At 44.8% G+C, this 16899-nt stretch overlaps 1 protein-coding gene across 3 annotated transcripts in view; it reads right to left on the reverse strand.

Moving 5' to 3' along the window:
• Positions 1 to 16899, reverse strand: part of EPS15 (epidermal growth factor receptor pathway substrate 15) — a 96312-nt gene that overhangs the window by 32001 nt on the left and 47412 nt on the right. For all 3 annotated transcript variants that reach the window (XM_068140578.1, XM_068140579.1, XM_068140580.1), the window contains exons 5-12: positions 16131 to 16226; positions 15669 to 15734; positions 14745 to 14870; positions 14297 to 14356; positions 11559 to 11759; positions 10084 to 10229; positions 8030 to 8189; positions 4141 to 4226 (exon numbers count right to left, since the gene is read on the reverse strand). In XM_068140578.1, coding sequence (XP_067996679.1) covers positions 4141 to 4226; positions 8030 to 8189; positions 10084 to 10229; positions 11559 to 11759; positions 14297 to 14356; positions 14745 to 14870; positions 15669 to 15734; positions 16131 to 16226 — 941 coding nt within the window. The remainder of the gene's footprint in view (positions 1 to 4140; positions 4227 to 8029; positions 8190 to 10083; positions 10230 to 11558; positions 11760 to 14296; positions 14357 to 14744; positions 14871 to 15668; positions 15735 to 16130; positions 16227 to 16899) is intronic.

The raw sequence follows: 16899 nt of genomic DNA on the forward strand, positions 1-16899 counted from the left end.
TTGGACGTGGCACTTGGCGCCATGGTCTAGTCATGAGGTCTGTGGTGACAGGTTGGACTCGATGATCCTCGAGGTCTCTTCTCTATACAGAGAGAGTGATTGCCCATTGGAATGGGCTGCCCAGGGAGGTGGTGGAGTCGCCATCATTGGAGGTGTTCAGGAGGAGACTTGCTGGGGTACTTGGTGCCATGGGTTAGCTGTTTGGGTGGGTTGGATGGGTTGATGGGTTGGACACGATGATCTTGAAGGTCTCTTCCAACCTGGTTTGGTTTATTCTAATTCTAACCTTAGTGATACTGTGAACTGCAGCAGTACAGGCTGGGAGGTGATCTGCTGGAGAGCAGCCCTGTGGAGAAGGACTTGGGAGTCCTGGTGGACAAGAAGTTCTGCATGGGACAGCAATGTGCCCTTGTGGCCAAGAAGGCCAATGGGATCCTGGGATGTATTAAGAGGAGTGTGTCCAGTAGATCCAGGGAGGTTCTTCTCCCAAATCTACTCTGGAATATTGCATCCAGTTTTGGCTCGTCAGTTCAAGAGGGACAAGGATCTACTGGAGAGAGTCCAATGGAGAGCTACCAGGATGATTGAGGGACTAGAGCATGTGCCCTATGAGGAGAGGCTCAGAGACCTGGGGCTGTTTAGTCTGGAGAGAAGACTGAGAGGGAATCTGATCAATGTCTATAAGTATCTGAGGGCTGGGTGTCAAGAGGGAGGGGACAGGCTCTGCTCACTTGCACCCTGGGACAGGACAAGCGGGAATGGATATAAACTACAGCACAGGAGGTTCCACCTCAACATGAGGAGGAACGTCTTCACTGTGAAGGTCACAGAGCACTGGAACAGGCTGCCCAGAGAGGTGGTGGAGTCTCCTTCTCTGGAGACTTTCAAGACCTGTCTGGATGCATTCCTGTGTATCCTGTGCTGGATTCTATGGTCCTGCTCTGGCAGGGGGGTTGGACTTGATGATCTTTGAATGTCCCTTCCAACCCCTAACATTCTATGATCTGGTCTAACCTCCCACAATGCTGATCAAGAAAGCTTCAAACAGTTTTCTAATGATGTAGTGCTTCTGAAACAGAACTCACAAGCAGCAGGGTTAGAAGGCCAGAAAGATGCAGATACAGAATGGCCCTAGGCAAATCACTGCCCCTACTACAAGGGAATTATCCTCACTAATAAGTGAGCATTTTAGCCTTCATCTGGTCCTCAACTTCTACCTTCCTGATGTTGTTTCTATTGAATCAGACTAAAAAGCGCTTTGCTAACAGAAACCTTTTCCAAACAAACTGAGCCACACACACACCTTGCTCAGTCTCCAGAAGCTGTGTTTTCCACACACACTCATTCCTTTGGGCGTTTCTTCTGCTGCCTTTTACGTACACTTCAAAATCAGGTTCAACCTCTAATGCTCTCAACGGAATCATGGATCAGAATTATCTTGCACTGAGTTCAGAAACTGAACAAGGCATCTTGTTCAGTAACAAACAAGAAACATTTAAATTACATTTTTAGATGATAACTATCAAGACTGAAAGCATACTTCCCCACTTAGAACAGAAAGGCAGATTAGTCAAAGACAAAGAACACATTGCCTACATTTACCACAAAGATTAACCTGCCGCTGAGCGCTGCAGCCTGTGCTTAGGAAAGGCACAGAGAAGTAACATTTAATCTGCTACCAAATTAACTCTTCTGCAGTGGTGAATAGAATAGAACAGAACAGGTTGGCAGAGACCTTCAAGATCATCACGTCCAACCTATCACCCAACACCACCTAATCAACTAACCCATGGCACCAAGCACCCTGTCAAGTCTCCTCCTGAACACCTCCAGTGACAGCGACTCCACCACCTCCCTGGGCAGCCCATTCCAATGGGCAATCACTCTCTCTGTGTAAAACTTCCTCCTGACCTCCAGCCTGAACTTCCCCTGGCGCAGCCTGAGACTGTGTCCTCTTGTTCTGGTACTGGCTGCCTGGGAGAAGAGACCAACCTCTGCCTGTTTACAACCCCCCTTCAGGTAGTTGTAGAGAGCAATAAGGTCACCCCTGAGTCTCCTCATCCCCAGGCTAAGCAGCCCCAGCTCCCTCAGTCTCTCCTCATAGGGCTTGTGTTCCAAGCCCCTCACCAACTTCGTTGCCCTTCTCTGGACTTGTTCCAGCAAGTCAACCTCCTTCCTAAACTGAGGGGCCCAGAACTGGACACAGGACTAGAGGTGTGGCCTAACCAGTGCAGTGTACAGGGGCAGAATGACCTCCCTGCTCCTGCTGGCCACACTGTTCTTAATGCAGGCCAGGATGCCATTGGCCCTCCTGGCCGCCTGGGCACACTGCAGGCTCATGTTCATCCTACCATCAACCAGCACCCCCAGGTCCCTCTCTGCCTGGCTGCTCTCCAGCCACTCTGACCCCAGCCTGTAGCACTGCATGGGGTTGTTGTGGCCAATGTGCAGAACCCGGCACTTGGATGTGTTAAATCTCACGCCCTTGGCCTCTGCCCATCTGTCCAGCCTGTCGAGGTCCCTCTGCAGAGCCTCTCTACCCTCTAGCAGACCAACTCCTGCCCCCAGCTTGGTGTCATCAGCAAATTTACTGATGATGGACTCAATGCCCTCATCCAGATCATCAATAAAGATGTTAAAGAGGATGGGGCCCAGCACTGATCCCTGGGGGACTTCACTACTGACTGGCTGCCAGCTGGATGTGACACCATTCACCACCACTCTCTGGGTTCGGCCATCCAGCCAGTTCCTAACCCAGCTCAGAGTGCTGCTGTCCAATTTCCTCCAAAAAAAACCCAAAATTTTAAAATGAAAACAATTTTGTTTGAGCCACAACTTGTTTCATGACACTAAGAATTTATTGCATTCATTCTCAATGAACCCACACAAACCTCTGTTTTGCTTCAGTTTGACCATACAGGCTCAAGCCTCTGCCTGTGAGCCTCTAAAGCACACCCAAGTAAATTTCAGCTTTCTAAAAATACATACATACTAGCAGTTGCCCCTACCATCCATTCAACAACCTAAGCACATTCAAAGGTCTCTTCAAGAATGTGCCTGCAGAAACAGAAGCACCGACTGTCAAAGGTCATGGGTTCCTGAGACACAAACAGAGCAGCTTGCATGGGTGGCTACCACAAACCACCTTCACCTGAAAATTCATGCTAGTGAACAATCTATTTTCCCAAGAGCAAATAGATGCCATTGTAAATGATATTCCAGGTTATTAAGTGTGAGAGTCCAAAATTGGAATGAACACAACACAAAGAACAGCAGGGGAAGGCAGAGCAGGGAGTAGTGAGGAGAGAGCGGAATGAGAGAGAGAACAAGCAGCTGAAGTGCAAAGCATTTCTGTATTTAGGAAACAGACTGTGCTGTGGCACAGTGCCAGACTGAATCATTCCTGCAAGTGACAAGGATAAGGCAGGCAGATTTCATCACGACAAAGCACCCTCACTTATAAATTAGTAGAAATAACTGTGCTTAATAGAGGTTCCAGTAGATTCATGATAGACTGAAGGCAAGGATCTGCTGTAACTTGAGAGTACGAGGAAGACAGTGAGGACTTGATTTAGTATCTTCAAGTTTTCTTCTTAATTACCTTAGAACTAATTAATGGAAGGCTCTGCAGACCTCAATTAAAGCATTTTTTCTCAGTGCAACAGTTTTTTCCTAAACATGAGAGGCATGTCTGTCTTTACCACCACCAAAAGCCTAACACACTCTACATTATCTTTCCCTTCTCCCTTCATTACTGCCACCAGAAAAAAGTCCTTAGAATTCCCGCTGCAAACCAGACAACTAATACCAATTCATGTCATAGTTCCAGCATCCAAAAGATCTGCTGCATTCTTATTTGCCAATAAAGACAGCAGGGAAGAATATCTCAAGGTCCTAAGATGTGCAGAAGGCATGATGGACAGACTGTTCAGTGTCTTACTGTTATTAAATGCACTCATCTGAGTGAGCAAAGAGTAGAAATGTTGAACAGCATTACAGACATTTACAGACTTGATAAGCTTTTGTTTTAGCAAAGCAGACTACTGCCACCTCTTATGCATTGAGCTGTGGTTTTCTGAAAGAAACAGTCAATAGTACAACTGAATTGAAGGCAGCTATGACTATTCCTCCTTTACCTACCTTTGCAGATCTACTATTTCATTGTTTAATGTATCCAGTTCCTTAATTGCAGAAAAATCTGCTACAGAACTCGGTCCTTGAGCAGCCTGAAAGATAAAACAATCAACACTGTTAGCGTAGTGTTGGTGCGGTCCAACATCCTTATTCACTTCACTTTGTGACAAGTGTTGGCAGCACTGTTTCAAATCTTCAGTCTTAAAAAACCCCAAACAGTCCAGATGCTATATTCACAGAGCAACACACACATCCAATGCAGCTCCTGCAAATTCTTGAAGGCCACTTCCACAACAGCACAGGACTACCTGAGCGTACTAAAAAAAACCCAACCCAGCCAAACAAAAATCAGTTCTAAAATCAGATTTATCTTACAGTTAACACTTAGCTTGGCTTCCTTGAAGAGCAGTTTGGTTTAGTTTACTGTTTGTACAGATTTTTTCACCTTGGTGATCCTCCTGTTGCAGAGTATAGACACTGACTTGCAATGCTTTAATTGATACTGAGCTAGTTTAATGTGGCTCTCCAGAGTACGGCATGAAACTTCGACAGTGGTAAATTAGATCCACGAGTTCCCATTTACTCAATGACTTCATAATAAGCTGACTGCATTAACAAATCTTTCTTTTTGAAGTACACAAATACAAGAGAACAAATTAAGACAAATTAGCAAATGCTGTGACTGTTCTGCTGGGCCTTAGAACACCACAAACATGTTTAGGAAGCCAGAGTCACTTTATCTGCCTCCTATAAATACATCGGTTTCTTGAAGTCCTGGGTAAAGTCATCCAGGACCAAACAAAACTCAGAGGCAAAGAACATAATTAAATATATATATATGTCCCCAAATAACACAGGAGTCTTTAAAGGATGAAGTTTCTCTAATAATAAGTCAAGGTGTCATGAACCATGTTTATGCAAGGAAAAAAACACAACAAACCAACCCAACAAGAAAAGACTTAACAGGAAATCCGAACACAGTGTCAGAAATTATTACTCAACACAGCTATAGACCAATCCTCCATATTTTACTAGAGCAAACAGCATGAACTGAGGTAAAAAACACTGGCTTCTCAACAAGGCAAAACAGCTACAAAGGTCAATCCTGTTCTAAAGGAACTACACAGGAGTTTTGCAGAGTTGCTCCTGGTGTTCCAATGAGAGTTTTAACTTCCCCTAGGAAGGCAACAGAAGGAAAATGTGGAGCTATGAGCTGCAAGAACAAATTCTTCCCAGGCTTCCTCCTCTCATCAGTTAGAGAAATTTTGCACACTACAGCCAGCAGTAAACTCATAGTTCAGTCTTACTTTCAGTTCAATCTTATGTTCAGGAGAACAGTATCTTAAGGGGGCCTACAGGAGAGTTAGTGAGGAGCTTTTTAGGGTGTCAGGTAGTGATAGGACATGGGGGAATGGAGCAAAAATAGAAATGGGTAGATTCTGAGTGGATGTTAGGAAGAAATTCTTCACCATGAGGGTGGTGAGACACCGGAACAGGTTGCCCCAGGGAGGCAGTGGAAGCCTCATCCCTGGAGGTTTTTAAGGCCAGGCTGGACGTGGCTGTGAGCAACCTGCTGTAGTGTGAGGTGTCCCTGCCCATGGCAGGGGGGTTGAAACTGGATGATCCTTAAGATCCCTTCCAGCCCTAACAATTCTATGATTCTATGGTGTGGGGGAAGAACATGAGCTCCAACAATTTTAGCTTCAACGCACAAAGTAGCAAAGACAAAGGTTAGAACTATTTGCTATTTACTACACTGCAAAATGCATACAAACAGCACTTGGAATTTTTAACTCTAAATAGTAATAAAAGTCAATTCCTGTCAAAAATCCTTGAAGAAAAACTTGCATGCAAGTTTTGCATTTGCATCATCAGCTGTAAAATGTATTTGGTGACTACAAACAGTCCTAGGTCAGGAGAGGGCCACAAGCACCAGACTGCTGCTCTCATTCATGGCATCTGCCTTCAGCCCTCAAAACTGCAATAAGAATTACACTGCCGCAGAAACAGAACTCTGCAAGGAAACCAAACAGCAAGTAACAACAAATGCATACATAGGCATTATGAACATCTACCAAGAAAGATCACAAGGTAACTTTCCCTACACAAGCATAAGGGATGACCATGATACTTACTGGTGCTGGTTGTACATGTATAGAGGGCAGTCCAGAAGATGCAGCCTAAGTTGGCTTCTGGGGGGTTGCAGGTTTTAGGGGGAGGGGAAAGTTGGCTTGTTTGGGTTTGGTTTTCACGTCTGTCTTGACAATGTAAGCCACCACTTCAAGAACACTAGCAAAAAAAGCCTATTTCTGCCTAGCTCTCTTATCCTTGGGGCTCAATTCTGGAGCAGTAATCTTGGGCAAACGGGTTCTTTCATGTCAAAAGACAACATAACATCTCTTTTGAAAAACTCAAGATGAACTGAAGGTTCAGCTCCATCTAGTACAACAAATCCTTGGTGAAAATTTGCAGGGCTAACTAAAAGCTAATTTACCTCCTTGCACAATATTCTACTCTTATCCTTTATGTTAGCAATGTGAAACCAAACAGAACACACTGAAGCCTTCAAGCATTCCATAAAAACAGCTTCCACAGAGCAGCAGCTACCAGCACTGAGCTCATCTAATATGGGCTAATCACTGAATCTTTGCAGTTAGTGAAACCATGGGTATTAGCCCTAATAACAACTGTCACATTGGGCTGCTACTATCATCACTTCCCCAATGTTTGAAGCAGGGGAGGACACAGCATTTTCTCTATTTAGTCTAAGCAGCACAGATTAATTACCACAGGTAACAGGCACAGAGGTCTGGGCCCAAGGAAGAGCCCTGGAAATCAGCAATAATCTGACATCATAACACAACTGTGACACTTCAGAGAAGTGCTGTGCTACTTCAATGGTTAGGCAAGAGTCTTAGAAGGATGTTCATTATTAAACCAACAGACAGTAAATATTAGAAAAGCAAAGATTCTCTAACCTTGAGAAAGCAGAGTTAACAAACTGACAGAATAATAAGGATGAAAAGCAGAGTGGTGCAGAATGGAAAAAACAGTCCAAACTAGAAAAGAGACATAGAAAGGAAAGCAAACATACAACAAAAGATTAGTAGAGTTGCAAATAAAGCCATTACTTTTTAAAAACAGAATGTAAAAGGAAATCAGATCCCAGTTACAGAAACTCAAAAGCAGTGCCAAGGTTTGAGTTTCCGGTTTTGGTCAGGAGCGAATCGTTCATTCTGTTTAAGAAAGTTGTAGAATTAGGTCAATGTTTTGCACAACCAAGAAAAGGTAACTCACAGCAGACTTCACATGTGAAGTAAGAATTTGAGATGACTTCTACCACTCTGATAACTACCACCGTGACTGCTGAGGGACAGTCTACCGCTGGGTTACGATAGGTGGCAATCAACAGACTATGGAGACAGTTGTGCTAGCTGTGAAGTACAAAGGGAGGACCCCTTACTTTTAAGACTTCAAATAATTCTAAACTCTATATAGTTCACACTGTTTCCAGACCACTTAAAAAAAGATCAATGTGAAAAAAGTAACTGTGAACACATCAGGGGAAAGACAGTGAACTTGTGCAGGTTATTTCAGGTGCAACCCAGCATCTCTTTAGATGCTAAGGCAGCAGAAGGATTGTTCTATCAAAACAGACAATGATGCTTTCTCAACATAAGATCTCTCTGCTTGGTTGGCAGACATCATAAATGGCAGCTTCATTTTGGAGCATGGATGGAATAGTTTTTTGTCAATTCTTTGCACTTAAGACTTGGTTTTTTTCCCCACTATTATGATAGATTTAAGGCAGGCCAGTACTCAAGGTGCTTCTTGCATGGCTTCTGAACTTAACATTGTTTGAGATACATACCAAAAATGCCAACCCCCTCCTTACCTTCTGTAAACTGACACCCCTGTCTGAAGGTGGAATCATTTCTGGAGTCAGAGCCTGAGGTGGATCAATACCCTTTGTTAACTTCTGATTAATCAAGTAGAAAGCCAAAGCAAACTGTTCCTTTGAAAGCTTTCCACAGTCCTTTGTGTCACAAAGAGCCCTGTAGAGAGATGCACATGAAATAAATCCCTATTTGTGCAAGTGCAGCCCTGTTTACTTGCTGTCATGTTAAGATGTGAAAAACACTAGTGTGTACCACAGCATCACAGAATGTTGGGGGCTGGAAGGGACCTCAAAAGAGAATCCAGTCCAACCCCCGCACCGGAGCAGGATCACCTAGAGCAGATAACACAGGAACACATCCAGGTGGGCTTTGAATATACAATCATAGAATTGTCAGGATTGGAAGGGACCTCAAGATCATCAAGTTCTAATCCCCCTGCCATGGGCAGGGACACCTCACACTACATCAGGTTGCTCACAGCCACATCCAGCCTGGCCTTAAAAACCACCAGGGATGAGGCTTCCACCACCTCCCTGGGCAACCTGTTCCAGTGTCTCACCACCCTCATGGGGAAGAATTTCTTCCTAACACCCAATCTGAATCTACCTATTTCTAGTTTTGCTCCATTCCCCCTAGTCACCCTAAAAAGTCCCTCAGCAGCTTTCTTGTAGGTTCCCTTCGGGTACTAGAAGGCCACAAGAAGATCTCCTTGGAGCCTTCTGCTCTTTGGGGCTAAGCAATTTTCCTAGCATGACAAATTCCTTTTTCCTATGGGTGTGTTTCCTACAGAACTTCCTATGCCTCAACCTCCACCACTGCCCCTTCACTGAGAAGAGCCTGGCTCCATCCTCTCTCCTCTAAAAAAATGCAAAATAGAATAATGGCATGGGGAAATAAATAGGAAACATTACCCAAACATACACAATCAGGGCTCTAAATCACTAACAGCAACAGAGAACCTGTAACTGAAGTTCCTTCTAATTGCAACAACTTTTCACAACCTTCACAGTTCACCTAAATTTTCCTACACTAGAGGGTTGTGTTCACCAGCCTTTGAAATAGGAAAAAAATCCTCTGTTTTTTTAATCTGAGTGCCCTACAATAGCTTAGAGTGGGTAAAGAATCAAAAAGCAGTGGGTGTCACTACTAGCTGGAATGAAAGACAAGGGAATTGCAGAATGAGACGGGACCTGAGTCTCCCATGGTAAGAATTCTACACAGGTAATTCTCTTTACCACTGCATGGACAGCATCAGTGTTCAGATACACAGCAACACCATCATGCCCTGAACACATGGATTTAGCTGTTGTAACAAACTGTGTTCAGGCACTTCACCTCCTCCCCTAAGACATGACATGCTGGAGTGTGTCCAGAGAAGGGCCATGAGAATGATTAGAGGGCCAGAGCACCTCTCCTGTGGAGACAGACTGAGGGAGTTTGGGCTGCTCAGTCTGGAGAAGAGAAGGCTCCAAGGAGACCTTACTGTGGTCTTCCAGTATCTGAAGGGGGCCTGCAAGAAAGCTGGGGAGGGACTTTTTAGGGTGTCAGAGAGTGATAGCACTGGGGGGAATGGGGAAAAAAAAAGAAATAGGCAGATTCAGATGGGATGTTAGGAAGAAGTTCTTCCCCATGAGGGTGGTGAGACACTGGAACAGGTTGCCCAGGGAGGTGGTGGAAGCCTCATCCCTGGAGGTTTTTAAGGCCAGGCTGGATGTGGCTCTGAGCAACCTGCTGTAGTGTGAGGTGTCCCTGCCTATGGCAGGGGGTTTAGAACTAGATGATCCCTGAGGTCCCTTCCAATCCTAACAATTCTATGATTCTATGATGCATAGCATGGACCTGTCTTCCCTTCATTTCTGTCAAAAGTAGAATCAACTGAATTTCCACTGCTTATACAGAGGCCATGCTAAGATACACAAAGAACAACTTCCACTTCCCAGAAATGTCAACACAAGACTTTGCAGGAAAGCTACAAGGCAGGAGCCAGAACCACGCCATCATCTGAACAGCTGTCATGGAAAAAAGGGGGGGGACAAAAAAAAGCACCTACCAGATATGTGCAAGAAGAGCAGAAGGCAGTCCTGTCTTCAGGAATAGCTCTCTGGCTTCCACACCTGACACAAATCCATCCATGTCCTTGTCAGTCTTCACAAAGATCTCATCATACTTCATTTTGTCTGCAGGCGATACAACCCACTGGGGGGTGGGGGGGAAGTAAAACTCAAAGCCACAGTACTAAGAGAAGCAGCTCTGTCTGCAGTTACAGAGAATCAAGGACTGCAGCACAGACCTAACAACTAGTACAAGTGCCTAGTTCATGAGCCAGTTTTACCCACCAAAATAGAGACACACAGAACCACAAGCAACACCAAAAGCAGACAGTATTTACAGCAGTGAAGCACTGAGGCTGGCTGGCACAGCTCTGCCTCCATCTAGACATTAAAAGTGCTCCCTGGAGCCAGATCTCTCAGCATGAGTTTGTGCCCTCATCACTGTACTCAGTCACAGTCCTGCTTCTGTCTGGCTCTATCCATTTTATTCCTCTTTACACAGCTGGAGAGCCTTCTGAAGAACTGCTCAAGCCCAGACTGTTCAGAGTTGGCACCTTCTAAATTGTAGAGTTTACCTCCCATGAGGTTGAAGATGGGAATTAAAGCTACTCCCCTTATTTCAGCAATTCTTTCAGACACTGAGCTGCTATAAAGATGGCTGGGATTTTTGGAGTGAAAATGGCTTCAAGTGCATGCTTATGAAGACTAATTAATTTCAGCACACAAGGACACTTAACAGATGAATACCAAATGGTGCTCTACACAAAACACTGCAACGTGCATCCAGAATGGCACTGCTTTGTGCTATGTACAGCAACACTTACCATTACCCAGTAAACTGCCACATGAAAACCTTGGCACCTCCAGAATTAAAAGGCCAGTTTCTTACTGCTGACTCAAATATGGATAACCAAATGTCCAAGCAGCACCTTAGGCATTAAGTACTGCAGTTCTTACCTTAGATCCCCTTCTCAATTTTCTTTCTTATTTTGAACAGAACAAGTTAGTTATCATCTACTTGGAAAGCTGTTTTCCCAAACTCTGGATTCTAACAGAACCAGAATTAAACAAGATGCCTGGGAGAGGAGTGGAAGGCATCAAGCTTCATAATAATCACATTTGAAGCAAGCTCCAAATCTGGTTTGTTTAGGTAGGCATCCCAGACTTTTGCTTCCTTGTCCCACTGCTTGTATTTCTCTATTCCATCTTCACTGCTGGAAACTGCGTGCCTGCTGACACACCAGACTGCACACACACACACCTGCCACAATTTCACAACTTCTTCATATTCAAACCAGGCTTCAGCCAGAAGGCTCTGCAGACCTGTGCCTGCAGCACATTTTTAGAACTGCTTCCTTAACATTCTGACCTTTGGGGTGAGCTTGGTGCCTTCAAGACTCTTTGTACTGGCAGTCTCCAAAGCAGAGCATTAAAAGCAAGAATCTCACAACCCCAGGTGCCTTCAGAACCCTACCTGTGTTAGTGGTGTTTTGGCAGCTAGAATGCCTACAGGTGGCAACGACTGATGAGACTCTTTGGTAGGTGCTGAAGATGGAATTAATGGCATTGCTCCTGGAAAACTGATAGGTTTTCTCTTGGATGGTGGCACCAAAGCTGCAGGCAAGGACATTGGCACCGGTTCTTTCTCCAAAGCACAGTAGACCAAAAACATGGCCTGAACGAGAAAACACAGCGTGTGGATGGAAAGAAATAACAACTATGTACAAAGAAGCAGCTAAGATACCATTCAGAAGGGGGGTTATGCATTATCATAGTATCATAGAATCATTCAGGGTTGGAAGGGACCACAAGGATCATCCAGTTCCAACCCCCCTGCCATGGGCAGGGACACCCCACATCCAGCCTGGGCTTAAACACCTCCAGGGACAGGGCCTCAACCACCTCCCTGGACAACCCATTCCAGGGCTTCACCACTCTCATGGTGAAGAACCTCCTCCTCACATTCGGACTGAATCTCCCCACCTCCAGCTTCATTCCATTCCCCCTAGTCCTATCACTACCTGAGATCCTGAGAAATCCTTCCCCAGCCTTCCTGTAGGCCCCCTTCAGATACTGGAAGGCCACAATTAGGTCACCTCGGAGCCTTCTCTTCTGCAGACTGAACAGCCCCAACTCCTTCAGTCTGTCCTCATAGGAGAGGAGCTCCAGCCCTCTGATCATCCTCGTGGCCCTTCTCTGGACACCTTCCAGCATCTCCACATCCCTCTTGTAATAGGGGCTCCAGAACTGGACACAGTACTCCAGGTGGGGTCTCACCAGGGCTGAGTAGAGGGGGAGGATCACCTCCCTCGACCTGCTAGCCACACTTCTCCTGATGCTTCTCCTTTATGCTTCTCAACTGAACTTTATGCACCCTCAACTGAACTGCAGCTTACTGCCTGTTGACCTGTGTTTTTCATTACTCATGTCTTTGGAGGCTCAGTGCTCAGCATGTGAAGGTCTGCATCTTTCAGAACATTGAAAAGATTCTCCTAAATACTACAAAGCCTGGACCACCAGTCTGGGAATTTTATTTGAGAAAACACTTCAAATGCTTGATTTGAATGCACTCAGTGCTTTCCCCACCCCCCAGGAATTGCTTCATTTACCATTTGTTCTTTTGTGGTGGCTGTACATTAACAATTTTATGGCTGCTGTTCAACATGGAACTGCATATTAAAGGCATTTTATAACTGATCTCAAACATTTCCCTAGAGCATCTCAATCCTCTGATCTCAAAGCTATATTTCTGCAGGATTACAGCATAAAGGCAGGAAATCAGATATACCAAGTGTTGACCACTAGGGTCTTAACAGGGTTTGGTTTCAAAAGAAACTGAAGCACACAGGTGCCTGAAGATGACCAGGACAGCATGCAAGAAAGCAAACTCTGACACTTTTATCATTTCTCAAAGACTGCAGGAGAAGGAAAATCCATGGCATTTATATTACAAAGGAACAAAGCAAGGGTTTGATGTCATCCCTGACAAATTTGTGGCAATTAAAGAGGTATTGTTAATTGTATTTATTTTATCTTTGACTCTGAAAGGATGAGAAGTTTAGCACGTAGAAATTCAAAGTGAGGGCTGCCTTCAGTCCCAGCTGAGGACAGAGATGTCACATGACTTGTTCAAGTGCAAAACACAGGCTTGATATTTCTCTATATCAAATCAGAGCCTGTCTTCCAAAGGGGGAATACATAATTACTTCTTCAATTCACTTACATACAAGAACAAGCTCCAAGTTTTGAAACAGTTGATGAGTGAGTACTATCCCCTTGAAGGCTTGTCAAAAACAAAAGCCCCTCACTCTCTTCCCCCTTGCCATCTCTTGGGGGAAGTCTCACATTATCACAGTACATTAGAGGTTGGAAGGGACCTCCAGAGATCATCCAGTCCAACCCCCCTGCCAAAGTAGGATTAGCCAGGGTAGTCCATACAGGAATGCATCCAGGCAGGTTTTGAATGTGTGCAGAGGAGACTCCACAACCTCTCTGGGCAGCCTGTTCCAGTGCTCTGTCACCCTCACTGTAAAGAAGTTTCTTCTCATGTCGAGGTGAAACCTTCTATGTTCAATTTTGTATCCATTGTTCCTTGACTTATTCCTGTGCACCACCAAAAAGAGCTTGGCCCCCTCCACTGATAGACATTGATCAGATCCCCTCTCAGCCTTCTCTTCAGTCTAACAGCCCCAGGGCTCTCAGTCTCTCTTCATAGGGGAGGTGCTCAAGTCCCCTAATCATCCTCATAGCCCTCCACTGGATGAACATGAGTGAACCTCATTTGCTGCTTCTCACAGTTATTTAACCAGTCCTGCCATTAAGAGTGTTAAAATTCTACCTTGCTACACACTTTGAAGAGTTCTATGTACAAGTTCTTTAAAGCTTTCCTCAAAGGTATCCTGAGGCATCCAAGTACTTGTGTACACTGACAGCTAAGGTGAAACTTCTTCAGTGAAAACACTCAGACTCTTGTAGGTCAGAAGATCACAGGTATGTTTTTAATGGCACAAAAATACAATCCCTGCTGTGTCCTGAGAGCCATTCATCCAAACAAACTAATAGAAATGTTAAATAGTACTAAAACTTGATTAAAGGTCTCTGAGTAAAGGCAGTAAATGAACCATACAAACAGTCAAAAAGGAACACACAATGCATCTGGTTTAAATCCCTGCCATTGGGCTTTCAAAATGCCAAGGGACAAAAGATACTTACAACTGCAAACTCATCTCGATCCAACATTCCATCACGGTCAATATCACTCAATTCCCACACCTACCAATGAAAAGCAGATTATAGGGATGCTTGCCTGAACTGCAGCAGTTTCCTGTTTAAAACCTCCTTATAAAGAAATATGAAAGCAACCTCCCCTCCAACATATCCTCAGTTCTCTTAATCTTAACAGCCTTAGTCTTCACTGAGCAACATACACTCATATAAACCATGCACAAGCAGAGAGATTCTTCAGCTGCAAAGAGCACTACAGGCAGCCTGCCCCTAACCAAGTGTTAAACAATTAACCAGCACAATGTGTGGCCACTCCATAAGACAGCTTTCAGTACTACAGCTCAGTACTACAAGCTTCAGTTAGAAAAAGAGATATTGCTGAGTGTAGCACAGTTACCACTGGTGAATGAACTATTAAAAACAAAGATCTTCTTACCCGTCCTAAGATATCCACTGGCAGTTTTGAGTTCAGGAGCACAGGTTTCACCTTGTCACCTGACAACAGTCCATTAACAGGATTTAGGCTGTCAAAAATAGAATCATACTTGGCCTTGTCTTCCAGCTGCAGGAAGAAAAAGGAAGTTACTTATGGAAACAGTCACACTGGTAGCCGAAGAAGCAGTAGTTCATTCAAAAGTGTCAACTTTTAAGCTATAGCGGGAAACACACACATTGCAGTTCCTGATCCTTCTGAGTCAGCCAGAAACACATCCAAAACCCAGCCAGATTTCCTACAGAATGTTAGGGGTTGAAAGGGACCTCAAAAGATCATCCAGTCCAACCACCTGTCACACAGGAACACACGCAGGTGGGTTTAGAGTATCTCCAGAGAGGAGGACTCCACAACCCCCCTGGGCAGCCTGTTCCAGTGTTCTGTCACCCTCACAGGGAAATAATTCTTCTACATGTTTCCATGGAACTTTCTGTGCTTCGTCTTCCACCCATTGCCCCTTGTGCTGTCATTGGGCATCACTAAGAAGAGCCTGGCTCCAGCCTCCTGGCACACCCTGCACATCTTTATAAACATGAATGAGGTCACCTCTTAGTCTCCTCCTCTCCAAGCTACAGAGACCCAGCTCCCTCAGTCTCTCCTCATTTATTCCTCAAGTACTTTCACAGCCCCAGGAAACTATCCTTTTTTGTTGTTGTTATCTTCATCTCTAAATGTGAAGAGATTTCCCAAGGGTCAAGTGTTTTTATCCAATTAGGCCTACCAGCCCAATTACAGATCTGACATGAATGGTAATTCAGCACACTTTATAAACTACATCTACCAGCAGCACTCTATTTGTCTCAAACAGATCCAGGCTTTCTTGCAAGCCACATCACTGTTCTAGGTGGAGCTTGAGCTTCAGTTTACCTTAACAGCCCATGGTACATCACTTGATGTTGTTGCACTGAGTAGCAAAGGACTATTAGTATCAGTCTGAGGAAAAACAGGAAAAGAGAAACATGAACAGAGATGCAGTTCTGACCTTGCAAAACCACTCCCTCACCCTTCTCAAAGTCACTTCAGGCACTCTTATCTTAATTCATTAGAGTAAGGAATTTAAAATGCTTCCTCCTTGGAGGATAACACTAAACAAACCAATACCATATAGACAGATTCACAATGATACACAAATTTACAACAAATCCCCCCTAGAACACGTGGCACTTGATTCCACATTGCTTAATCCTCCCATTGCAGAGGCCTGTCACCCTTCAACATCACTTTCAGCAGGGTTTGGTATTTATATCAAACCTTCCTAACTGTTCACTTCAAAGCAATTCTTACTGATGAGTTGGTATGTTCAATTATAAAAAAAAAGAGAAATCTTACAAATCTTGGTGGAGGAACAGGCAAGCTAAGACTACTCAGGGAAACATCCAGTCCATTCTGTGCACATGCTACGAGTCGTAAAGCCACAAAGAATTCCTGCAGGAAAAATGGAATTTTAAAGGGTTGAATACATGAAAACACTCAGATCTCAGAAGAGCCAAGAGCTTTGTCAGGGTGGCTGCAGAGGGCTTCAAAGGGGGTGGGTGTGGCGTCACAAAGCGACAGAAAACAGCAGTGAAGCACTGCTGAATTCCTCCAACCAGGCAGTGTTTGTCATCACTAGCTCCAAGCAGGCAGCAGCTTCCTGGCTAGCAGAGTCAGTTCTCAGCACTCAGTTCTGTGCTCCTCTTGGATGAGCTGAGTCGATCCCAGAGATGCAGTTATAGAATCACAGAATGGGCTGGGCTGGAAAGGACCTCTGAAGGTCACCCAGTCCGACCTCCCTGCAGTCAGCAGGGACATCCCCAACTAGATCAGGTTGCCCAGGGCCTCTGAGCCTCACCTTGAATATCTCCAGGGAAGGAGACTCAGCCACCTCCCTGGCAACCTGTTCCAGTGTTCCACCATCCTCATGGTAAAGAACTTGTTCTTAACATCCAATCTAAATCTGTTCTTCTCCAGCTTAAAGCCATTGCCCCTCGTCCTGTCACTGCAGGACTTTGCAAACAGTCTCTCTCCAGCCTTCCTGTAGTCTCCTTAGTGCACTGGCAGGCTGCTATTAGCTCTCCCCAGAGCCTTCTTTTCTCCAGGCTGAACACCCCCAGCTCCC

This window comes from Melanerpes formicivorus, unplaced genomic scaffold (genome assembly GCF_026170545.1).
Source record: "Melanerpes formicivorus ecotype bairdi unplaced genomic scaffold, bMelFor1.0.p_v2 SCAF_7, whole genome shotgun sequence".
Lineage (NCBI taxonomy): Eukaryota > Metazoa > Chordata > Aves > Piciformes > Picidae > Melanerpes > Melanerpes formicivorus.